Here is a 26,957-nt window from a genome sequence, read left to right on the forward strand (position 1 = left end):
AAGTTACTGTGTACAAGATGCTCTGCAGCTGCCACTAGGAGGAGCTGAAGTCCCAACAGCCCTACGGTTTCCAGTCCTATGATAAAAGGGCTTTGTTGGTGTTAAAATGAATTTCTCAGTCACTGTCCACTTTATCATGAGCAGTTGTGTATTCATGCAGTTATCCAATCAGCCCATCATGTAGAAGCAGCACAATTCATGGAATAATGCAGATACAGGTCAAGCGCTTCAGTTAATGCTCACATCAAACATCAGCAGGGTGGAAAAAATATCACCTGGTTCACATTGCAGTAGATAACTACAACAACTGTGGTGTGCAGGAAAGCGCCTCAGAACACACAACATATTGAACCTCAAGGCAGATTCTGTTGTAGCCCATCCACCTCAAAGCTGAGAGTGTTGTGAATTCTGAAATGCTCGTCTGCTCACCACAGTTGTAAAGAACAGTTATTTGAGTTACCAGACTTCCTGTCAGCTTGAATCAGTCTGGAACTAGCAGAAAACTCTTGGTAGTGATTTCAGATTCTTGAACACTACAACAGCAAAGACTTAATTTCAAGAGTGAGCTTTACATTTTCAGTGTGGGAGTTGCTCTTAAGGCCTTATCTGTGATGTCTTTCCTTTCTGCTTCTCTATGAGTAGAGTAATGCCGCTTTTCCACTACAAACGCGGCTGAGTCGGGCTGAGCGGGGCTGTTGGAGTTACATTTCGACTACCACCGCGCTGAACCGTGCTGGCTGGAAGTGGGTGGACACATTGGGTGGAGTTAGCGAAAGTGGGTGGACGTCAGGTGATGTCGTTAAGCAGCGCAAACAGTGACATCAGTGACTTTTTAAGCGGTAGTCTCATGACCCGGATAGTAAACAATAAACATGGAGGACATGGAGTCGTTAGTGTTGCTGGTCTTGGTGCTGTGGCTTGTTGTCACCGACAACGCGGACAGATACTGGCAAGAGCGTATAGATGAGGCGAGGCGCATAAGGCTTCAGAAATTCTCGTAATTCGTAATTCTTCTCCTTCCGGGTTTGCGGTGTTTACAGATCCCAGCGCGCTCGCGGGGCGTGTGTGGGCATGTGAGGACACTCCTCCTCACCAATCAGTGCACAGGGGAGTGTCTGCTCACGCCCCCAGCCTCACTCGGCACGGCTTGGCTCGCTTCAGCCCCACTCCAAAACGGTGTGAGTTTTAGGGGCTAAGCAGGGCTGAAACGAGCCGAGTCGTGCTGGTTTTTGATAGTCGAAACGCGAGCCGTGTCGGGCTGAAGTGAGCTGAAGTGAGCTGAAAAAGGGTAGTGGAAAAGGGCCAATACACTACCGTTCAAAAGTTTGGGGTCACCCAGACAATTTTGTGTTTTCCATGAAAAGTCACACTTTTATTTACCACCATAAGTTGTAAAATGAATAGAAAATATAGTCAAGACATTTTTCTGGCCATTTTGAGCATTTAATCGACCCCACAAATGTGATGCTCCAGAAACTCAATCTGCTCAAAGGAAGGTCAGTTTTATAGCTTCTCTAAAGAGCTCAACTGTTTTCAGCTGTGCTAACATGATTGTACAAGGGTTTTCTAATCATCCATTAGCCTTCTGAGGCAATGAGCAAACACATTGTACCATTAGAACACTGGAGTGAGAGTTGCTGGAAATGGGCCTCTATACACCTATGGAGATATTGCACCAAAAACCAGACATTTGCAGCTAGAATAGTCATTTACCACATTAGCAATGTATAGCGTGTATTTCTGATTAGTTTAAAGTGATCTTCACTGAAAAGAACAGTGCTTTTCTTTCAAAAATGAGGAAATTTCAAAGTGACCCCAAACTTTTGAATGGCAGTGTATAAATATCTAATCTTGGAGCATCTCTTGAAAGGAATGTTCTCGAATGAACAAGATACCCTCTGTGTTCACCCATACAGCATGAGAGTGAGTGTTGTGAATGGACTCAAACTCCATGAGAGAGTTTTACTCAGACCAACAACTTGCTGGATTAATTTGTCTGGGGGTTGCTTTGAGAGTGACTTCAGTTAAGGACGTGCTTTCCTCCTCGACTTCAAACATGGGCATGCAAATTTTGGTTTTTATTTGCTGTTAAAAAGGTATGGAGAGAGAGAGAGAGAGAGAGAGAGAGAGAGAGAGTGTGTGTGTGTGAGTGATGGGCAAGCATGTTGTGGTTTTGTGCATTTGGTTGCAGTGGTTGTGTGCAAAATGTCAAAGTTAAGAACTTGAACTCGTATGATGGTAGGAATCATCTCCAGAATCATTTATTATTAGCATAATCCTTGGAATAAAATAAAGACTGTTTAAACAAAAAGAAACATTACTGTTAATGGTAAAAAAAATTAATGAACATCTTTGTCTCATACAAACACATCAGTTTGTATTTGTCCACTTTTTTGGCAAAATAAAATCTATAGAACAAGATATATCCTCGTTCTAAAGAGTTAAGGCAATGATAGTGCCGAACAGTTGTCTTGACGACAGAGACGAAGATCGGAGCACTGCATCATCCCTCCTTTTTCGGGTGACTGCTCGACGGTCTCAAAACACACACATAAACAAAAGTCCTTTATTAGACTTGATAGATGCTGGGGATGGAGTGTGTGTCTTTTTTTTTTTTTTTTTTGGTGTGTCTCTCCTCTCCAGCAAACGAAGTCTTTATGTGATTTCGTACAGAGTCTGCATGCAGCTTAGCTTATAGTTTGCATGTACTGGCCTGTGGTAATGCATGTGTGTATGAGCCTGTGTGTGTACTGGACTAGTATTGTCCCTCTTCCATTCCATAACTTCACTTCCTCATTCCTCTCTTCTTGGCTTTATGCAAGGATCAACCTTGTATTCCACTAAATATATAAAAACAACTAATAAAAAATTTTAAGTGTTAAAATAAAAGTTTCTTGGAGCTTTTCATCTGCCTCCATTTTCACTCTTCTCACCCGTAGTATTTCAGTCTCAGGCTTGCTCCTTGTCAGCTCTCCATAACTGCTCCTTCACTTCAGGAGGAAGTGTTTTGAAGAGCTCTTCCTCCACCACCAGGCCTGAGCGTTTCAGCATGCGGCACTCGCCCAGCTCCACCGGCAGGCCTTCTAGCCGATTACCACGCAGCTCCAGCTGTGTCAAGGATGTGAGCTCTCCGAAACGCGATGGCAGTGCAGTCAGACAGTTGTTCCCCAGGTTCAGCGTCCGAAGTTTCTTGCACTGGAACAGATCAGGTGGTAATGTCTCGATCTAAGAGACGAGAGAAAGAAAAGCAGTTAATGTTCACTTGACAATTTTTCAACTTCTCTAATGACACATGGATGATTGTTCCTTGATGCCTTAAGTGATTATTGTAGGTGCGTTTCATCAAAGTCATAATTACCAGTGAGGAACTCAATTTTCTCAAAATGTTTAAACTTCATGGAATGTAGTTTAGAATGTATTCATTATAAACAAAGACATGACCACAAAAATTACAACTGTTTCCAGGGTTAAAAGTAGTTTTAAGTATCAAATGTCAGGATCGCATTCTATACATGCCTTGTATGATATTGTTTTGTTTTTTTCCTGCTCCTGATTTACCATTAAACAACCACAATATACAATTTAATCATCCAGAACTGATAGCCTAAAAAAGATGAGCAGTTCCACCATTTCAGGTATAAGAGTAGTGGAAAGCATTCTATCATCAGCTGTCTAGTTGGAACTGTTTGTCCACGAAAACAGCAATTGTGGAACAAAACTCAGCTGGATTGTGGATTTCTAGAGGATTTTTACAAATCTGTTGTCCACATGACTGACAATATTTCACTGTTAATCTGCTCATCAAGGTGTTTGAACACACCTTGGCACTTTCCCTTGCAAACAAGCAAAATGTGGCGCTTTGGAAGAGGCTTATTTTAACCTTTGAGGTTAACATTTCTGTTGTATTTTTTTCTATATTGGCCAATAAATAAATAAATAAATAAATAAAAAGTGCCGTTTTGCCCATAAGTTTTCAGCCAAAACATTTAGGTGGTATTTATCATAAAATAGTTAACTGATGTTAAACATATACTTGGCTAATATTATCCCAGTTAGATATACACTGATTGATTTTATTTCATATTAATGACCTCAGTACATTCTCTTCACCTTTGCAGAAAGCACTGGAGCATATGTGAGATTGAGGGAAGAGGCGAGGCTTCCAGTTGGTGTCAGTTAATATCAGTGTGTTTAAAATCACCTTCGCAATTTATTCCAGATTCATGTCCCTTGGCTCGTCTCTCGTTTATTGGGGAGAAAACGGCTCAGTTTATTTTTGAGTGATTACTTGTACCAGTGTACTCTGATGTTAAATTGAGGAGTTTCTAAACATAATGCATGAAGGTTGTCAGGTCTGGTAATATTGGTCATATGTTCCAGGACTAACTTCATGATAAATACAACAGCATAGTGTAACTTAGCTTTCTATCTGCAAACCAGTGAAAAATGTTATAGCTGTGTGTACAATCCCATATAAACCTCACTGTATTTTAAGTATGCTGTGTGAGGTCCTATAAAAGTGCTCTTTCCTCTAACAGACAACTCCAAGCCTGAGTCCAAGACTTCATTTAGTAACTAACACAATTCCAATATGACAAACACAAATAAATAGAAAATGGAAAAGGGTGATGGATACATATTCTGAAAAGAAATTACAGCATTGACTCCATGTCTGCATGGGTCTGTCTGGTTTCCCCTGTCCTCCCAGAAACGTGCTGTTAGGTAAACTGGCCGCTCTAAATTGCTCCCAAGTGTGAAGCAGTGTGTGAATGTGTGCGCGCATATAGAACCCTGCGATGGACCAGCATACCATCTGGGGTATATTCCTGCCTCAATGTCCAGCATTCCTGGGATAAGGTCCGGATCCACTGTGACTCTGACCAGGATAAAGCAGTTACTGAAGATGAATAAATGAATGAAAACAATCCCTCCATTGATTGTGTTTGTTAGGTGCACTCTAATTGATTATTAAATATATTGAAAAGGAGCAACAAACAGAAGTTAAAAGTAGTCAGTAATCTTAGGGAAAGTTAGTTATTTGATGGCAGCTGTACCAACAGAGCAACTGCCCGAAACATGACACGTGCACTGTCTCGGCTAGAACACTGAAAGGGTGAGCCCTCTCCATGGACAAGCAACATGACTGACAGGCAACTAGATGTCTTGTCCTTTAAGTTTTGGTGCTAAATTCCCCACTGTGAAATATATGACTTAAAGTGCTGATGACACGTTTTTGACATCTTTGGCGATGTTTTATAACATAAAAAGTAATTCCCGATGATCCATATATTAATTCACGAAGGCGCCTATTTTACAAGTTATGATAAAAAACGTGACTATTTTTTGACAGGGCTGCAGCACCCAGAAGACGAAAGAGGAGGAGGAGCTATATAACATCAGCGAAAGAACCTTCCTGCTAACTTACCAGTTTGTTGTTGATGCGACAGGTGTTCAGTTTGTCATTATTAGTATTATTATACATTATTTTATTAATATATATATATATATATATATATATATATATATATATATATATTAGTTATTATGCCTTCGCGTTGTGTTGCCGGCTTTTGCTCCAAAACCCACAAGGATGGGGTAAGTTTATTCAAGTTTCCCAGAGATCCCGAGCTGCATGCGAAGTGGGTGAAGCAAGTCAGGCGCACTCGTGACAAGTGGGAGCCCTCACCAACATCCGTCCTGTGCTCTGAACACTTTGATTTGGATTGTTTTGACACCCTTCCCAGCTTAAAAGAATCTCTTGGGTGTTCAGTTCAGCACAAACGTGTGTTACTACCATCAGCAGTGCCTACACAGTGTTGCCAGATTGGGAGGTATCCCGCCCAGTTTGGCGGTTTCAAGTGCATTTTGGTGGGTTTTGAACATATTTTGGGCTGGAAAACGTCAGCAGTATCTGTTGCCAGATACTGCTGACGTTTTCCAGCCCAAAATATGTTCAAAACCCACCAAAATGCACTTGAAACCGCCAAACTGGGCGGGAAACCTCCCAATCTGGCAACACTGCCAGTATTCCGGAGGGGGTCTACTAGTAGCTACGCTGGATCCAAAGACAGTCCTCCTGTCAGAACATGTGTTGTGAAACGACATAAGATAAAGGTACGTAGAGCTATAGATTCTACATGATAATCATAAATGTAATCATAAAGTCGGCGTGATATCAGTCATGTATTTGCTTGTGAAAGCTTGCGGCTTTCATGTAACTGCCGCCTAGCAACGAGAGGCAAAGGGTAAAGAGGGTAGGCTATCATAGATTCTATTTGGAAGAGATCAACACAATTCTAGACTCCCAGAAGAGGAAGAGCTAGCACTAGAGTGTTCACCGGCGTTTTCATGCGCCATTTCCATTGAGTAGAACCAGAGTAGAACAGCCAGTGAACCGCAGCGTGTTCTTCCGCTGACGTCACAACATGGCCGCGAGCCACGGACCCAGTTTTCTTGCGCTGTGCAATTAAAAGTTGGATATTCACGTAACAACAGCTTCTTTTCACGTAATTATAACAGAAATCTAACGTTTGCCATGTTGTATAGTTTATTTAAGAAATTGCATAGAGTCATGTTCGTGTCATCAGCCCTTTAAGAAATGCTAAGATTAACAGATACTTGGTCAGGATCATTCTTCCCTGTGTGTAGCATTAATTGAAACAAGGCAATGATACTGCCAAGAAAACAAGATTTCCAGAAACTGCAAAATAAAATAATTACACAGCTGGTTTGTACCACATACTGGAACTAAGGAAGTCAAGAGGCAGTGTGTGTGTGTGTGTGTGTGTGTGTGTGTGTGTGTGTATGCATTTTTTAAGCATGCACCGTCAGGTCTCATAAAAATGCTATTTTCAGCAACACACATTTCCAGACACAACCACCTACTGTTACGAACATCCTGGAACACTTCCTCAGATTCAAAACATAAAACATTCAGTAAACAGCAGCCATAATTCATGGTTGCATGCATTTATGCGCTTCCACTTTGCATAACCTAATATCAACTATATACATGCCTAATGTTAACCAAATATACAGGGGTGATAGCGTTCCGGCGCCGCGCCGGATTTCCGGCGTACCGTGGCTGGGGAAAAAAAAAAAAAAAAAAAAAATCTAGTTCGCCCATTGTCCTGTGTCATTCTGAGATGCGCAGATAGACAGTAAAGGGAATTCGGAATTCCCTTTACTGTCTATCTGCGCATCTCAGAATGACACAGGACAATGGGCGAACTAGATTTTTTTTTTTCCCCAGCCACGGTACGCCGGAAATCCGGTGCGGCGCCGGAACGCTATCACCCCTGAATATAGCATACTATATATTTGATCGATTTTTATTTCACATTAATGAACAAATCATTCTCCATTTACCTTAACAGAAAGTGAGGGCGTTATATTAGTGCATCTTTAAAATGGGAAAATCGAGACGAGACAAAAGATGACTAATGTGTGATGGAAGAAAGGGGGTGGGGCTCTAGGGTGTCAGTTTATATCAATTTCTAAACATTTGTGCAACCATCACTCACTCTAGAGTCATATGTGATTGGCATGTCTACTGTTTTTATTGGCGAAAAAAGAAGGAAAATGGCTCTTTTCTGTATTTTGACTGATAACTCATAACAGTGTGGTCCAATGTTCAAATATGGACTTCCTACACAAAATACATAAAAGTTAGCCACCATGGAAACAGTCTGAAGAAAGGGCAGGGAAGGAAATAAAAATTCTATCCAGTTACTTGACTAACAAAGTAAAAAAGGACAGCATATTTCATCAATACACCAAAATGTTTTAAACCACAAGGTGGCTGAATTTTATTTTCTAATCAGTAAATGGTTTTGATTAATTTTTTTTTTTTTATACTTGAAGTACAAATTATTAAATGTTTATTTTATGACTTCTGCATATTTTACTCAAGTGAGCACAAAAATATTTTATATTTCCAAATGTTAATTTTTGTGGGAAAAGTAGTGTTGAAGAAAAATGTTTGTAAAGGCAGGTTTCCATTAACCTGGTGTGGCAGTGGGGGCGTGGCCAAGCGGTGGTTTGTGAATGGAGGGCGGGGTCAGGGAAGGTGAGTGGCAAAGTCAGTACACCTGTTGTTGATTAACATTGTTTCCGTGTTTTGCAGTGAAGACAGAAGGTAGAAAAGGAGGGAGAGTGTGACGAGAGGGCAGCGCTCCCAATGAGAACACGTGTGTGTACGCCAGGGGTGTCCAAACTGATCCATAAAGGGCCGTGTGGCTGCAGGTTTTCATTCCAGCCATGCAGCAGCACACCTGACTTGGCTCATTCAATCAACTGAACTGTCTTCACACAGTCAAATACTTGCAGCCACACCCACCCTTGATTAAAGGGTGGGTGTGTCAGTTGATTGAATAAGCCAAATCAGGTGTGCTGCTGCATGGCTGGAATGAAAACCTGCAGCCACATGGCCCTTTATGGATCAGTTTGGACACCCCTGGTGTACGCTAAGTAAAGCTGAAAAGCAAAATAAAGAAAATAAAAGTTGTGCGTGAACATCTCCCATCTGCTGCACTTCAGTATTCTACCCACGTCAGGGAAATACCACAGTGGTGCCATAACCCAGCATACTGAAGAGAACCACCAATGGAGTCCTACCCATTTAAGGACTTGATCCATGCCCTTGCTACCACCCAACAGAACCATCACTAAGCGCTGATCGCCCTCCAGAAGGAGCAGGAATAACGGTTTGAAGCCTTGATGCTGGCTCAGCAGGAAGATTGCCAAGCGTTCCGGCACCTGCTCACGTTGGCGGGGTCCTTGACCGCCACTGCAACAGACCCTCCCCACATCACCCTTACCAAGATGGGGCCGCACAATGATCCAGAAGCCTTCATCGCGCTCTTTAAGCAAGCGGACAAAGCATGGGGGTAGCCAGTCGAGCAGCACGCCTGCTACCATTACTGGCTGGGGAGGCGCAGCTTGCCACACAGCAGCTCCCCGCTGACAGCCGAGTCGTCTATGAGAACCAGAAGTGAGCCATCCTGCAGCGTATCGGCTGCTCCCCAGAACAACATTGCCAGAGCTTCCAGATGCTGACTTTGGAGGAGGTCGGCCAGCCGTTTGCGTTTGGGCAACAGCTCCGGGACGCCTGCCGGCAGTGACTGAGGGTGGACGACCGTGATGCCGAGGGGATCATTGACCTGGTGACACTGGAGCAGTTCATCGTGCAGCTTCTGGAAGGAACAGCAGATCGGGTCCTGCGTCACTGCCCAGCGTCGCTGGATCAAGCCGGTGGCGGTTCTGGCAGCAGGTGGACACGTCGTCCCTTCTCTCCCCCTTTCCTTCTCATCCTGCCCCGTTCCCCTACCGCGGAGGCAGAGGCTGGCTCCCGCCCAGCTGGCCCGCCACACCTGTGGTGTCCTCTCATCTGTCCCTTCTGGGTCTGTCTCCCCCCCAGGTGAGTGATGCCCATAATGCCAGTGCAGAGGTGAAGCCTGGGCCAGTGTGCTGGCACTGCGGGGAACGCGGGCATCTCCAGGGTCAGTGTTCCGCGATGGAGGTGGGAGCGGTGATCTGGATCCCCAATGTGCCAGAGACCGCCCCCGATCAGGCCAGAGTGTATTGTATACCAGGGAGTGTCCAAGGGGATATGCATCACGCGTTGGTGGATTCTGGTTGTAATCAGACCTCAATCCACCAAAGCCTGGTGCAAGGTGAGGCACTGGGGAGAGCACAAGTGGTGAAGGTTGTGCGTGTCCACTATCAGTCATCCACTAGTGTCCATCCAAATTCTATTTCGGGGAAAAGCATAGCATAAAGATGGCGGCTAACCTGCATCTTACCCACCCGCTGATCCTTGGGACTGACTGGCCGGGGTTTAGGGAGTTAATGGACCGTCTAAGTAAGAAGTGAGTCCTGCAATAATGCAATACCGGGGGGGGGGGGGGGGGGGGGTTTCCCTGGTGCAGCATTGATTGGGGAAGCGGTCATAGAGCCGTCCAAGTCAGCACTGCATCAGGGCGATGTGAGGAGCAGCTCGCCCCTCCTCCCTCTCTCGGGAATTCCCTTGAGGACTCCCCATTAGAGTATTTGCAAGATGAGACTCTGCGTCAAGCGTTTGACCAAGTGACTGTAATCGATGGTCAAACTCTCCAGCCAAATGTGACACCCTCCTTCCTGTACTTTATTATTAGGGATAGGCTGTATCAAGTGACGCAGGACACTCAAACTGATGAACAGATAACCCAGTTATTAATCCCAAAGAGCCATAGGGAACTCTTATTCCATGCGGGTCACTTTAATCCAATGGCCGGACAATTAGGACAAGATAAGACACTAGCCCGAATAATGGCTCGGTTCTATTGGCCAGGGATTCACGGGGATGTTCGTCAGTGGTGTGCAACATGCCGCAAATGCCAACTAGTAAATCCCATGGCCACTCCAAAAGCGCCTTTGCGGCTTCTCCCTCTAATCATGACCCCCTTCAAGAGAATTAGTATGGATCTCGTCGGGCCATTAGATTGGTCAGCATGAGGATAATCGCTTGAATTTAGTTCTGGCGGACTATGCAACATGATGTCCGGAAATGGTGCCTCTCCGCAATATTTCAGCACACAGTATTGCGGAGGCACCCTTCTATGTTATCTCCCAAGTCGGGATTCTGAAAGAAATCCTGACTGACCAGGGCACTACCTTTATGTCACAAACTCTGCGCGAGCTGTATGGGTTATTGGGAGTTAAATCTATCCGCACCAGCATCTATCACTCACAAACAGATGGTTTGGTGGAGAGGTTTAATCAAGCACTTAAAAATCTAATTCGAAAGTTGTAAGCGAGGACGCACGAAATTGAGATAAATGGCTTGAGCCCCTGTTATTTGCAGCATGAGAGTTCCTGCAAGCCTCCATGGGGTTCTCCCCGTTCGAATCATTATAGAGACGAAAGCTGCATGGCAATTTGGACATGCTGCGGTAAAATTGGGAAGAGGGACCTTCAGCGAGTAAAAATGAAATTCAATACGTTCTCGGCCTCTGTGCAAAGCTCCACACCCTCACACACTTAACCCAGGAGAATCTGTGGCAGGCACAAGAATGTCAAGCCCGGTTATACAACAGGGGCACGCGCCTTAGAGAGTTCACTCCGGGAGATAAAGTACTCGCACTACTGCCCAGTACGAGCTCCAAATTAGTCGCCAAGTGGTAAGGCCCTTCGAGGTCATATGGCGAATCAGGGACGTTGACTATGAGGTGAGGAGCACTGCAAAGATGATACCTCAACCTGCTAAAACATTGGAACGAGGGGGTCCCTGTGGCATTGGCGTCGATAGTTCCAGAGAAGGCAGAGCTGGAGGTCCAAAAAACCCCTACTCAAACTGCTCCGGTGAGAGACCACCTCTCACCGGCCCAACTCGCAGAGGTTGCCAGGTTGCAAGAGGAATTTTCCGATGTGTTCTCGCCCCTTCCCAGTCGCACCCACCTCATCGAACACCACATTGAAACGCCCCCAGGGTGGCTGTGTGTAGCCACCCCTACTGCTTACCCAAACACAAGAAAAAGGTGGTTCAGGATTAACTCGAGGCCATACTCGAAATGGGCATAATCGAGGAGTCCCACAGTGACTAGAGCAGCCCGGTGGTCCTGGTTCCCAAGGGCGACGGGTCGGTCTGGCTCTGTGTGGATTACAGAAAAGTCAACACGGTGTCTAAATTTGACGCATACCCAATGCCTCACATTGATGAGATGCTCAATCGGTTAGGCACTGCTCGATTTCGATAAAGGGATATTGGCAGGTCCCCTTGACTCCTCTATCCCGAGAGAAAACGGCCTTTTCCACACCATTTGGATTACACCAGTTTGCAAGTTTTCCTTTTGGGTTGTTTGGGGCTCCCGCTATGTTCCAGCAGCTCATGGACAAGATCCTCCACCCCCACACTGTTTATGCAGCAGCCTACCTTGATGACAATTATATATATTGCAATGACTGGCCGTGGCACATAGAACACCTTAAGACCATCCTAGAGTTGCTGAGGCATGTGGGTCTCACAGCTAACCTGAAAAAGTGTGTGTGATTGGGTGGGTGGAAGTACAGTATCTGGGTTTCCACTTGGGTCATGGGCAGGAGCATCCCCAAATTGACAAGAGTGCAGCGATTGCGGCCTGCCCGACGCCCAAGACCAAAAAGGGGGTGAGACAGTTCTGGGACTGGCTATCGCAGGTTCATACCCAATTATTCGGATATCATCAGCCCGTTGACTGATCTCACTAAAAAGGGAGCACCAGATCCGGTCCAGCGGACGGAGCAGTGCCAACAGACCTTCACCAAGATAAAAGCTGCACTGTGTGGAGGACCATTCTTACATTCATCTGACTTCTCTCTCCCTTTTATTTTACAAGCAGATGCATTGGACAGAGGGCTGGAGGCTGTTCTGTCCCAGAAGGTGGAGGTTGAGGAATGTCCTGTGCTGTACATCAGTTGCAAGCTCTCAATGCGTGAACGCAAGTACAGCACCATCGAGAAGGAGTGCCTGGCCATCAAGTGGACGGTCCTCACTCTCTGATACTACCTACTGGGGCACCCTTTCACCCTCTGTTTGGACCACATGCCCCTCCAGTGGCTCCACCGCATGAAGAATGCCAATGCACAGCTCACCCATTGGTATCTTGCCCTCCAGCTGTTTAAGTTCAAGATGGTCCACAGGCCGGGAGCACAGATGGTGGTAGCAAACTTCCTGTCCCATCCCGGGGGGGGGGAAGCCAGGCGGTGGGGATATGTGGCAGCAGGGGCGTGGCCAAGCGTCAGTTTGTGAATGGCGGGCAGGGTGGCAGTCAGTACACCTGTTGTCGATTATTGCTGTTTGTGTTTTTTGCATTGAAGACAGAAGGTAGAAAAGGAGAAAGCGACAAGAGGGCAGCACTCCCAATGAGAACACGTGTGTGTGTGTGTGCGCGCGTGCATGCGTCAAGTAAAGCTGACAAGTAAAGTAAAGAAAATAAAGTTGTGTGTGAACATCATCTCCCATCTGCCACGCTTCAGTATTCTACTCACGTCAGGGAAATACCACACCTGCCTAATGTGCGATTTGAAATTGCAAACGAAAAGAACGCGGAATGGAAACGTATGCATTTCAAAAAAAAAAAAAAAAATCAAATATCACAAAAAACCTGATACGCTCACATGAAGTGATTTTTTTTTCGACGATTCAACAAAGCGAAAATGAAACGGAAATGCATTTTTCGCATTTAAGCCACAGCTATTTTGATAGATGCAATCAAAATCACCATGCAAACATTTATCAGATACTGGAGATCCATCGCCATATTTAATTGGAACGACTGTCGCAAGAAGACAAAACCCAGCTTTAATTGTGTAACATTACTCAATGGAAACACAGACCATTCATGGTAATGCTCAGTTGATTTTATAAATTAAAAAAAAGTGCAATATAAACCCGCCTTATGTCAGTAAAGAAAGCAACATGTTATGCAATAGATCACTGCTCAGAGAAAAAAAATGAGTGCAAGTGAGAGTTAAAAGCTTCCCAAAAAGCTGTGGCAGATTCAAGATGCTCAGTAAATCATACTAGCTAATTTCTTTACAAGTGTACACAACACCAAACTTTTTTTTTTTTAAAAGCAAAGAAGTGTAGAAGCATAATTCCATTATTTTTGAAGGCATCTTTGCTTTATATCCTTTCTTTGCATGCACATCAGACTTTGCACTGTATGTTATTGTTTCTATGGAGCACTTGCATGTGACGTCACAGCCGATCCAGATTGTGACAGACGCCATCTTGTCGGTCAAACGCCATATTTCCGCCTTCTACTTCTGCTTTTACTTCTACCTTTTCTTCTGGAAAACCCTACTATATACAATTCTACTACAACGGCTGCAGCTACAAGCTCTCCCTACCTGTGCACTTTTTTTTATGTTTTTTGTGTGTATTTTTGTGTGTTGTTCGTCTGTACCGGACTTCAATATCCACTACAACTGTATGGACTTACTGGACATGGGTTTCCAGCAGAAAATGACGGTTTGTAGCGATTTCCATCGCATGCACAACATTCCGGACGAGATGGCGAGACCAGCGGGGTCTCCGTGGATTGTTATCAGAAGCAAAGCGAAGGAGGCGGCGCCAGGAGCGGAAGCAAAAGTGAGGCTGCAGAGCTGGCCTGTTGACTAAGCTCAGAAAACAGCCACTCAAACCTCCACTGCTAAGCCTCTACCTCTCCAACGCCAGATCCATGGTAAACAAAATGGACGATTTGGAATTACAGCTGGAATTACCTTATTCTATTCTATAATCGGCTGGTCAGTGCTATACTCAATACTTAAGTGACTTACCCGTCCAATGAGGATTCTTGTTTACAAGATGCCACATCTGAGTCGCTGACAAATCCTGAATTTCTGTAAAGATAACTGTCCAGAGATTTATAAGCATGCAGTGCTTCACCACTGAACAGCGAGGGAAAGTTAATGAGGTAATTATACATGTCTGGGTATTCCGCTGGCAGTTCAAAATCCGGTCGTGAAAACTCCGTCCGGTAAGCCATAAGGGTCACTAATCTGTAGATCGTTTATTTTAGACATATATCTAGTTATCTGTTCATTAGAAAAATGAGCCGTGTAGTCCGTCGGTTGAAATTGATCCATTCTGTACACGAGTGCAGCAGTATTCAGCGGTGCTTTTTACCGACAAGATGGCGGCTGTGTACTTTCCGGTCACGTGACTGCAAGATCTCTATAGTAACATAATTCACAGTAAGCTGTATAGCAAAAACCTCACATAATTTAAGCCGATTAAAAAAATATTTAAATGGATACAGGCACACACTTGACACATACTGCCACACCCACACATTTTGCAACACACTTTCTTAGATCATGTTTAAAAAAAAAAAAAAGGATTTTGTAACACAAGGCTTCATTGTCTGGTCCAGTTTGTTGGGGACACTTTGCCACACCTCAGTAAGCACACTTTGAATTTTCTCTGTGGAAATGCAGTCTAGTTCCAGCTTATGCTATCTTTTTAGCATCATTGTGGCATTTATATGCTACACAATGAGGCATACCTATTTAAAAACTGACACATTTGGTAAAATACTTGTAAAAGTAGCAAAACTACGATGTAAACAGAGAATATAAACAGCTGAATTGCTCCGAGCAACCACTACATGACGTTATCGCATACGTCAAGCCCATCAGGTATTAAAAAAAATAAAAACATTTTTCTCAAACACTATTTGGTCTCTGAAAATGAAAGTTTGATTTTTGAAATCCGAAATACTTTTACTTAAAATAACTGAGGATAAATCTGCTAGAGCAGGAGTCATCAAACTCCGGCCCGCAGGCCGACTCCGGCCCGCCACCCCCCTTTGACCGGCCCCCCACCGCTTGAACCGGCCCTATGAGCCAATCCCCAAAAGTGGTCATGGCCTATTTTTTTTAAATTGCTTTTTGGCAAATAATATGTCTGCATCTTGTATTTTGTTGATTTTATCAATTAAAATTGATATTTAGTTATAAAATGAACTATTCATATTTTCCGAATTTTCGTCATATGCTCGCGATCAAGCAGTGACAGGCAGCGCACGTGCAGAGAACTGTCAGTGTTCAGGACAGCAAAATGGCTAGCGGTAAGCGAAAAGCTGACAGAGAGTGCAGAGTTTTTAAAGAACAGTGAACCACCGATTATTTTTTCATTCAGTTTGTCTTGTATGTAAAGAAAATGTGTCGGTTTTCAAAGAATATAATCTGCGTCGTCACTACGAAACCCGCCACAAAGAGTATGCTAGTTTGCGAGGGCAAACAAGAGAAGATAGGATTCGGAGGATGAAATGCGGACTGGCTGCACAACAGAATGTATTCCTTCGCCAAACCCAGATCAACCAGGCTGCTGTCCGAGCTAGCTATAAGGTAGCTCACCTACTAGCTACCCATGGAAAGCCGTTTACTGACGGGGACTTTGTTAAAGTATGCATGCTTGCTGTGGCCGAGGAGGTGTGTCCCGACAAGAAGGATGCGCTCAACGCCGCGAGTCTCTCCGCACCTACTATGACCAGGCGAACCGAAGATTTTGGGGACAACGTGTATGACCAGCTGAATGAGAAAGCATCAGAATTCGAGTTTTTTGCTTTGGCCATGGTTGAGAGCAATGATGTGCAGGACACAGCACAACTGCTGTGATCTATTGCTCATATTATTATAATTTCACTGTTTTTTTAAATGTATTTATTTTATAGGCCTATTTATTTGACCTTTATTAAGTGCTGCACACAATTATTATTAATATTATTAATAATATCAACAGGCCTACCTAGAATTTATAATTTTCCACTCACCTTTGCCAGTGTCAATCACCTCAACTAGGCAGATGTTTCTTACCTTGACAGCTTTGATGTTATTTTTATTAGAAAATAAATAAATGGAATATCTGTGGTATTTCAAATTAAAACAAAGCGTGAAGACTCGATTACTACTTTTGCAAACCACTAGTAAAGATAAACAAATATGTGCCAGGAATCAAGTGTTGATGTGTGGATGGCTGTGCCAGGCTAGTAATCTCTACTACACAATGAGGCCTGCTGGTGGTCATATTTGTCTGGGTCATACAATTCTATGTTATATAGCTGACCCGACCCCGGCCCCCCATCACAGTCAGGAACGACAATGTGGCCTCCAGAGAAAAAAGTCTGGTGACCCCTGCGCTAGAGGATTCCTTTAAGAACAAAAAAAAAAAAAAAAAAAGAGTAAGGTGATATTTAGTGGAGAATATATGAAAGCAGAAATTGGAAAACTATCTAACTGCAGGGTGGCAAGAGTAACTCCATTTCATGCTGGGTTGCAAAATAATTAAACCATAGTAAGTTTCAGATTTTTATCAAAATGTTGTGATTTAAAAAAAAAATTTAAAGACATACCTTTAAAAAAAAGAAAATATTTTTTGACCGAAACATCTGTAGAAACACTGAATCAAGTTTTGGCTTCATCACATTACCATGAAGGAACCATTTGGCTATATATACACACACACACACACACACACACACACACACACACACACACACATATATATAGTGTATGTATGTGTGTGTCCCTCACCCTGTTTGCAGTAACAGCAAAATATTGCAGGTTCTGCAACAGTCCGATGTCCGGGTGGATACTGCTCAGGTTGTTGTGGCTCAGGTCAAGGAAGCGCAGCTTGCGGCAGAAGAACAGCTGGCTGGGGATCTTGTCGATTTTGTTGCGGTTCAGGTAGAGGCGCTCAAGGTTGGTGAGTGTGCCAATCTGGATGGGGATGTAGGCGATCTGATTGTACCAGAGCTTCAGACACACCAGCCGGTGCAGGTGCTGGAAACTGATGATCTCCTCGATTGTCTTTAGATTATTGTCCTTCAGGTCGATCTCCTGCAGAAGGCAGAGGAAAATAAATTCATTACAAATCTGTAACCACAGAATCAGCCAATAAATGATCCACATTATGAACGAGAATAAAATGAATTTTGCATCTTCACTATTTTAAACACTAAAGGTGATACAGTGGTTCCAGTGACAAAATAGGACAGATGATGACCATGAAGTTGCCAAGATTGTTTATTTCCTTCACACAGAAGTGCAGTCAAGAACCACCTACTTTCCCAGGAGGAGGACCTTTGACAGACACCTCAAATGATCACTTACTGGGTTCTGAGATATCATGAAAAGATTCAATGCAATACATACAGATACACTGAACCCATGAAATGTCACAGGAGAATTGTTTGGAGATTATTTGCATCCAACAATAACTTACAGGACAGACATCATCCCATAACAGACGTTCCAAAGCATGTATCATGTCAATGGATTAAATTTAAAAAAATGTATCAAATCCAATCTGATACCAATCCACAATGTTGGAGGCAAATACCAGCACTGATGCCGACAATAAGTACGGAAATGGTGCATAATCATATTTAAAGCCTTTGTATTTTTTTCTTCATCTGATTTCCAAAACATGTCCTGAAATTTCCATACTTTTCCAGGTCCAGATAAGAGTGGCATTAGATTCCATACTTTTCTAGATTTTCTAAAATCCTTTCAGGTAAAACTATGCAAATGGTGCACAGCATACAACACGAAAGATGGTGTGCCATGAACCTCACAACCCTCTCTCACTCCAAAAATTGTGCTCATGGTATTCAAAAGTTTATTTTCACATGAAACTGATGCAGTGAAAATGCTGATAGCTCATCATATGCAGGCACCATTCCAATAGTTGTGGCTGGTTAAGTGCACAAGACAGAGGAGTGCATGGAGGCCAAGACTAGGTGAAGATGTACCTGTAGGTTGTGGAGGCTGAAAATGGAATGGGGGATGCGCTCCAGGTCACAACGCACCAGCTCCAGCTCGGTCAGATTCACCATCTTTTTCAGGCTGTTAAGCACCATCAGCTTGGTGCCCTCATTATTGATGGAGAGCTTTTGCAAATGCATGCCCACATCTGTCACCACCTAGAGAGAAGACTACAATACTTACTTAGGTTTAAGGAATAAATATATGAATATATAGATACAGAAACATCTGTGAATCCAATAATAATACATTCATCATCATCAGAAAATATTACTTTTCCTAAAGCAATGTTCAGCATTCATTGTTTAACTAACAATTAGGTGTTCCTGCAAAACACCTCAATTACAAAAAGCATCTTACCTGAGGCAGCTTGGTGAGATTGCTCTTCAACCGTAGCACCTTAAGCCTTTTGAGCTCCCGCAAGCCATCGATCACAATATAACGGTTATTGTCGGCACTCAGGTTGCCAGTGAGGTGGAGCTCGCTCAGGTTCTTGAGGCTGTAGATCCACAGTGGAATCTCCTTAATGTCTGTGAACTTGATGTGCAGCGATTTGAGGTTCTCACGTAGAAAGACCAGAGCAGGAGCCTCGATCTTGGCTGGTGTATGGTACAGCCACAGCTCCCTCAGTACAGCCAGCTGGGCAATGATGGGTGGAATAGTGACGTCTGGGATCAGCTCCAATTTCAGCACCTGAGGGATAGACAAAGAGGCTAAAATTTATGAGTTGTGTCATAGCATAGAACAAGGATACTCAACTGATGAACTAGCAGCAAGGCATTTACTGAAAAAGTATACTTGGAAACCCCCCGCTAAAAACGGCAGATACTATTTGCACCCAGGTGTCAGTATCAAATAAAGATATTTGTACTCCGTGTGGATGGCCAATGACATCTAGGTGTATGTAGCACCATCCAGAGACAAGACAAACATCCAAGTGTCCGTAGCCAACAATGCTGTTTATGCCCAATCCCTAACCAGAAATGGGAAATTAATGTACTACTACCAAACAAAACAACCACTTTGAATTGTTTTTTTTTTTAACAGACAAACTAATTACTAATATTTAAGCATCAAAAGCAACAGTGGGAAACATTATGTTGCTAGTTGTTGCTGGACCTTTATAAACAATACATATTGTATAACCTACTTAGGCCCATAGCCCCTGGTGGGCATAGGCCATCAATGACCACTCTCCATTTGTCCCGGTCTTGGGTGGTGATCTCCACTTCCCTCCAAGTTGTGCTCAGTTTTGTCACCTCTGCCTCTAGGTCCCTGCATCAGCTGTTCTGTGGTCTTCCTCATTTCCTCTTTCCCTGGGGAATCCATGTAAGGGCCCTCCTGGTGATGTTTGGAGACTTCCTTAGGGGATGTCCCAGCCATCTCCATTTCCTTTGCCGGATGACTCTCTCCACTGGTTCTTACTCTGTCATCTCCCATAATACAGCATTGCTGATCATCTGTGGCCAATAGATGTTCAGTATCCTTCGGAGGCATCTACTGATAAAAGGTCTGTACCTTTTCCATGATACTTTTTGTGGTTCACCATGTCTCAGACCCATACAACAGCACAGTTTTCACATTCAAATTAAAAATCCTGATCTTAGTCCTCATTCTAATCTCTTTAGACCTCCAGGTGTTCTTGAGGACCATCAAGGCTGCATGAGCTTTTCCAATTCTTGTTGCAACGTCCTCCTCTGTGCCACCTTTCTTGCTGATCACACTCCCTAAGTAAGTTCTCATTGTGTGACTGGCTATGATTGTTGTGTACCTATCCTGAGGATTTGGGTGTTGTGTTTGTGTATCTTCAGGCCTACTTGTGCAGATATTTCTTCCAGGCATGCTGTTTTGTCCTGCATTTGGTTGTGGCTGTGGGACAGGAGTGCCAGGTCATCTGCAAAGTCCAGGTCATCTAGCTGGATCCACTGGATACCATTCTTCTGGCCTTCAGTTGTCTTCCTCATGATCCAGTCAATGACCAGAAGGAAGAAGAACGGGGACAACAAACAACACTGACGGACTCTTGCGTTGACTCTGAAGTCCTCTGTGAGCAGATTGCCATGTACCACTCTACAAGTCATTCCCTCATAGGTCTTCTTAATGAGAGTAATCAGCTTTTCTGGGATTCCATAGTGGGCTAGGAGCATCCAGAGGGTTTATCTATCCAAACTATCGAAAGCTTCCTCATAGTCCTCAAAGCTGATATACAGTGGTTAGTTCCATTCTAAGAACTGCTCAACAATTATCCTCAGCATGGAGATTTGGTCTACACAGGATCTCCCCTTTCTAAACCCTTCCTGGTGGTCTCCAAGACTGGCATCCACTGCTTCCTTCATCCGTTCAAGGAGGATCTTATTTAAGCACTTTCCCTGGGGCCGATAGTAACATGATCCCTCTATAGTTCTTACATTCTTTTAGATCACCTTTCTTTGGCTGTTTAATTACATATCCCTCTTTCCAGGCTGCTGGCATTTCCTCTTCTTCCCAGATCTTTCCAAATCAGTTTATATAGCATATCTATTGACGTTTATCCTCCTGCTTTGATTGCCTCTGCCAGTATTCTATCTGGTATTCCTACTAATTCCTGTTTCCGTTTCCGGTTGAGAATACACTGTGCGCATTTTGGCTACCCATTCTCACTGGAGCTTTTTCTTTTTTCTACCCTTTGTTTTTATTATTGAGACTGTATTATTTGATATTTGTTCTTTGTTTGCAATGTTCGTTCTTTGAATATTTTGTCCGCTGGTTGTGGCGTAGGTCCAGACCCAGTTTTGGGCGTTGGTTCTCTTCAGGCCTTGGGCCGCCATGGGTGATGTTGCGTTCCTCGCTATGGACTGTAATGAGCCCACTGCTCTTTTTAACATCAGGATTATCCAGCACTCTCTGCGGCGGTGCTTCTGTGCTTGGTGCGGTGTTCTGAGCAATGCTGCCCAGTGGCTGTACAGGCTGTTTGGGACATACCAGTTGTGAGGGCCAAACTAAATTCAAAGTGTAGATGCTGTACAGTCATTACGCGCTTATCTTAAAACACTGTGTCCGGCTGTTGCTCATACCTGTGTTCATAGATGGTAGAAGAGGCAGGCAGGTAGGGAGAGGGCACACGGTCAGGCAAGCAGAAGAGAAATAGGTAGCAGGCAGGCAAGCAGATAGCAAGCAGGCAACAGGCAGGCAGGGAGGGAAAGAGGTAGGTGGCAGGCAGGCAAACAGGTGGCACACAGGGGAGTAAATCCAAATTGTTTGTAATCCACAGGGAGAGGGTTAATCCAAAGTATAAAGTTTCAATATAAAGTTCCAAAAAAGGGTGAAATCAAAGTATTCTAAATTCTATTTAAGTGTAGTTCAAGATTTAGAGTTAAAGCGGTAAAAATCTAATTCAACTATGGCATCTTCCATTGCCTAACTGAGACTGAACACGTGGAGGACGGCATCTTTACCTTGACAGGTGACCTAAGGCTATGTTAAAATAAAAGTTCCAGGCTGAAGGCCAGCAAATCTCAAAGTAAGAGTCTAAACCAAAGCAAATTTTAACTAAATTTGGCTCGAACACCAGTGCTCTTTGCGGCAGTGCTTCTGTGCTCACTTTGTGGATTCATGGCACGGTGTTCCGAGCAATGTTGCCCGGTGGCATCATGATGGCTGTGCAAGCAGTGTGGGACATACCTTCATGTACATTTTGGTGGGATTGTGGGAAGCTACGCCACTGGAATTACATCCTGACCCTCTTTTGGTGGACTTTTTTTTTCCCCCCTTTCTTTTGGTAATTGTAAAACGACCTTGGGTGTGAGAAAAGCGCTACATAAACTGAAATTATTATCTGGGCCTGAGGCTTTCCCACTCTTCAGCTTTGCAACTGGAGATTTTATTTCATCTTTGCTGGGCCTTTCACAGCTCACCTCAAGAGGGTTTTCCACAGGTGGTATACAGTGTCTTGCAAAAGTATTCATCCCTGTTGGTGTATGCCCCATTTTGTCAGATTGCAAGCTGGAATTAAAATGGATTTTTGGAGGGTTAGCACCATTTGATTTACACAACATGCCTACCACTTTAAAGGTGAAAATTGTTTTACTGTGACACAAACAATAATTAAGATGAAAAAAAAACAGAAATCTGGAGTGTGCATAGGTATTCACTCCCTTTCGTATCACACCCCTAAAAAAAAAAAAAGCTGGTCCAACAAATTTACTCCATAAGTCACATAATTAGTTGATTAAGATTGACCTGTGTGCAATCAAAGTGTCACATGATCTGTCACATGGTGTCTGTATAAATCAACCTGTTCTGGAAGGACCCTGACTCTGCAACACTACTAAGTCAGCAACTTGAAAACCAAGGAGCATTCCAAACAGGTCAGAGACAAAGTTGTGGAGAAGTATAGATCAGGGTTGGGTTATAAAAAATATCCCAAACTTTGAATATCCCACGGAGCACCATTAAATCCATTATAGCAAAATGGAAAGACTATGTCACCACTACAAACCTGACAAGAGAAGGCCACCCACCAAAATTCACAGACCGGGCAAGGAGGGCATTCATCAGAGATGCAACAGAGACCTCAAAGATAACACTGAAGGAGCTGCAAAGATCCACAGCAGAGATGGGAGTATCTGTCCATAGAACCACTTTAAGCCATACACTCCACAGGAGCGGGGCTTTATGGAAGAGTGGTCAGAAAAAGTAATTGCTTAAGAAAACGCGTTTGGAGTTTGCCCAACAGCATGTGGCAGACTCCCCAAACACATGGAAGAAGAATCTCTCGTCAAATGAGACTAAAATTGATCTTTTTGGTCATTATGGGAAATGCCATATGTGGTGCAAAATCAACACCCTGAGAACACCATTCCTACAGTGAAGCATGGTGGTGGCAGCATCATGCTGTGGGGATATTTTTCATCTGTAGGGACAGGAAAGCTGGTCAGGACTGAGAGAAAGATAGATGGCACTAAATGCAGGGCAATTCTGGAGGAAAACCTGTTCGAGTCAGCCAGAGGTTTGAGACTGGGACGAAGGTTCATGCTCCAGCAGGACAATGACCCTAAACAAACTGCTAAAGCTACACTGGAGTGGTTTAAAGGGAAACAGTTAAATGTCTTGGAATGGCCTAATCAAAGTCCAGACCTCAATCCAATTGAGAATCTGTGGCATAACTTGAAGATTGCTGAACACCAATGCAACCCATCTAACTTGAAGGACTTGGAGCAGTTTTGCCATGAGGAATGGGCAAAAATCCCAGTGGCTAGATGTGCTAAGCTAATAGAGACTTGCAGCTGTAATTGCAGCAAAAAGTGGCTCTACGAAGTACTGACTTGGGGGGGGGGGGTGGTGGTTTGAATACCCATGCATATTCCAGATTTCTGGGGGGGTTTTCCCATCTTGTTTTATTGTGACACAAACAATAACGATTTTCACCTTTAAACTTGTAGGCATGTGTAAATCAAATGGTGCTAACCCCCCAAAAATCCATTTTAATTCCAGCTTGTAATGTGACAAAACAGGACAAACACCAAGGGGGATGAATACTTCTGCAAGACTCCGTATCCATTGGTCTCTGTGGTGCTGGCCCGTTTAAGAGCACTTCAAAATGCTCTGCGCATCTCTGCATTGGGTCTTCCTCCTTGGTTAGACCCCTTCCATCCTTGTCTTTCACTTGTTGATTACTTTGTATCTTCCTCCTCGGGTTTTGGTTGTATCATACAGTTCTTTCATATTTCCCTTAGCAGCTGCCTCCTCTGTGCTCTTAGCTAGATTCTCCACCCAATATCTCTTATCCTGTTGCAGACTCTTCCTCACTTCTCTGTGTAGTCATGTCATCCTGTTGTGCTGCTGCCTTTGTCGTCCTTGTTTGGCTGGCGTTTACTACACCCTTCCTCTCCCTTCCTTCCTCCATCTTCCTCAGTGTACCCATGCTGACCCATTCTTTGTGTTCACTCATCTTTCTGCCGAGTGTATCTATCTTCACAAATCTCCTTCCATGTTCCCGTCATCTTTGTCCACTGCTGCTCCAGATTTCACCCATCTTCCTCCTCAAGCTCTTGCAAGACTTCATATTTGCTCCTGATGGCACCTTGGAATGTTTCTACCATCTTCTTGTCCTTCAACACCTTTGTGTTGAACCTTTCTTGGTGTGTAATTCTTCTTAAGTTTCATTTTGAGCTTTGATAGCAACAGATGGTGGTCAGATGCTGCGTCTGCTCCTCTCATAACTCTGACATCCTGAAGTGAACACCTGAGCCTTTGTTTAATGCAGATGTGGTTAATTTGGTCCTTCATAAACTTGTCTAGTGATACTCAAGTAGCCTTGTGTATATGCTTGTGTGGGTACACACTTCTTCCTACGGCCATTTTGTTTGCTGCACAGGCCTCGGCAAAGAACTCTCCATTTTTTATTCTTCTCTCTCAGCCCATGCTTTACCATTACCAAGTAATTTACCATGACTTCTTCATACCCAGTATTATCCACTCCCACCTTTGCACTGAAGTCTCCCATGAGTCTTCAGAATGATGTCATTCTCCCTTGTTTGGCTCATGATAGCCTGCAATCTCTGGTAGAAGTCCTCTTTGGCTTCCTCCTCCTTTTTTTTTGGACATAACACTATATGATGTTCATCTTAATCTTTTTATGCTTGGTGTTGAATAAAGCTGTGATGAACCTTGAGCCCTGTGCCTCACAACTGATGAGAGCTCTCTGTGCCTCTCTATTCAGCATGAGTCCTACATCTTCTGTGTGTGTGGCTCCTTCTTTCAGAGAGGTGGTGAAGAAGGCCCAGCAGAGACTCTTCTTCCTGCGATCCCTGAGGAAAATTGGGCTCTCACAGAAGCTCCTCACCAACTTCTACCAGTACACTATGCAAAGTGTTCTGAGCTATGGATGCATAGTGTGGTTCTCCAGCTACACGTCAGAGGAGAGGAAAGATCTGCAGCAGATCATCAGGACTGCATCTAAAATCGTTGGTACCCCTCTCCAATCCCTGGAACAGATCTACTCTGCTAGGCTGAGAAACAGAGCCACAAAGATTAGGACTGACTGCACTCACCCCGGACAATGTCTTTTTGACACCCTTTCCTCTGGCAGGCTTAGGGTCATAAAGTCACAAATAGCTTCTTCCCCAGGGCTGTAAAAGCTCTGCTGGAGGCCTGCTCCGAACTTGGACTCACACTCTGCACCTTACTGTGTTTGGCTATATTAAATAATTACATACTACAATTTATACTGCTGGGCGGCACGGTGGTGTAGTGGTTAGCGCTGTCGCCTCACAGCAAGAAGGTCCGGGTTTGAGCCCTGTGGCCGGCGAGGGCCTTTCTGTGTGGAGTTTGCATGTTCTCCCCGTGTCTGCATGGGTTTCCTCCGGGTGCTCCGGTTTCCCCCACAGTCCAAAGACATGCAGGTTAGGTTAACTGGTGACTCTAAATTGACCGTAGGTGTGAATGTGAGTGTGAATGGTTGTCTGTGTCTATGTGTCAGCCCTGTGATGACCTGGCGACTTGTCCAGGGTGTACCCCGCCTTTCGCCCGTAGTCAGCTGGGATAGGCTCCAGCTTGCCTGTGACCCTGTAGAACAGGATAAAGCGGCTAGAGATGAATTTATACTGCTGCTTATATGCCATTACGCTGCTTTTTAAAAGGTTTATTTTTATATATGTATATACACACACAATTTTATTTTTATTTATTGATATGCTGCTGTGATCTGAGCCCTCAAACAGTGTTTCGTTGTATAGTAATGTGCAATGACAATAAAGAATCTATCTATCTATCTATCTATCTATCTATCTATCTATCTAGAGAGACTTTTAAATATATTATTGCATACTGGGACAAAAATAAGGCAGTTATTGCGCTATAAAAATTTTATACCAGCACCTACCTCAAGCTCGAGCAGGTCAAACACTGTATCTGGAATGCCACTAAGCATGAATAGATGCAGCTCCAGCTTGTCTTGTGAATTCTTGGTGATCCTCTGACGAAGCTTCTCCAATGTCCACTCGTTGTTAAGGTTGAGCTGGCGCAACTTGTTCTCACTCACCTCGGACAGAAAGACAGCGAAGCGCTTTGAGTACAGCGGGTCGTATTGGTCGATCATGTGCAGCATGAAGGCAAAGTCGTTCTTGACGTCAGGGATGTCGCTGTAGCTGCTCTCTTCGCGGATTGACTCGAATGAGTAGTGCTTGAGCGAGCGGCCCAGCATCCAGCACAGCGTGTACATGCAGATCAGGCCATAGATGATGACCAGAGAGATGTAGAACCAGGCCAGGATCTTGAAGAGGGTGGCCAGGGGGTGGGCGCAGTAATACATTCGATAGCCTGTGAGCCGTTCGATGTCCACTTTGCACTTAACGTCGAACGTGATAAACTGCACATAGTACGCTGTATAGCTAATGATCAGAACGAACTTGATGACTTTGATGATGGTCTGGCGGATGTAGAGGCGGTAAACGACATCACCCTCCTCCACATGGATGCGGAATTTCTTTACCTGTTGAGAAGCAGGGGTTACAGTGAAAGAAATTCTGCTTAATTTAAGGTGTCATACTTTTTGTCCATTTATGGTTACACTTCATGTTATGTTACTGAGCTGCCACACAAAAAAAAGCCTTCATCTTGAATTTTCCATATTGGAAAACAAAGTATTTTACTCTGATTCTACAGACGCCTTTCAAACATGTTAAATA

At 44.0% G+C, this 26,957-nt stretch overlaps 1 protein-coding gene across 3 annotated transcripts in view; it reads right to left on the minus strand.

Annotated features, from left to right (window-relative positions):
- Positions 1-2,236: 2,236 nt before the first annotated feature.
- The window catches only part of LOC132895248 (volume-regulated anion channel subunit LRRC8A-like), an 84,021-nt gene continuing 59,300 nt past the window's right edge, over positions 2,237-26,957 (minus strand). For all 3 annotated transcript variants that reach the window (XM_060935616.1, XM_060935617.1, XM_060935618.1), the window contains 5 exons: positions 26,153-26,761; positions 18,652-18,984; positions 18,279-18,449; positions 17,059-17,364; positions 2,237-3,225 (listed from right to left, as the gene is read on the minus strand). In XM_060935616.1, coding sequence (XP_060791599.1) covers positions 2,950-3,225; positions 17,059-17,364; positions 18,279-18,449; positions 18,652-18,984; positions 26,153-26,761 — 1,695 coding nt within the window. In that variant the 3' untranslated portion in view covers positions 2,237-2,949. The remainder of the gene's footprint in view (positions 3,226-17,058; positions 17,365-18,278; positions 18,450-18,651; positions 18,985-26,152; positions 26,762-26,957) is intronic.

The sequence above is a fragment of the Neoarius graeffei genome, chromosome 12 (assembly GCF_027579695.1).
Source record: "Neoarius graeffei isolate fNeoGra1 chromosome 12, fNeoGra1.pri, whole genome shotgun sequence".
Classification (NCBI taxonomy): domain Eukaryota; kingdom Metazoa; phylum Chordata; class Actinopteri; order Siluriformes; family Ariidae; genus Neoarius; species Neoarius graeffei.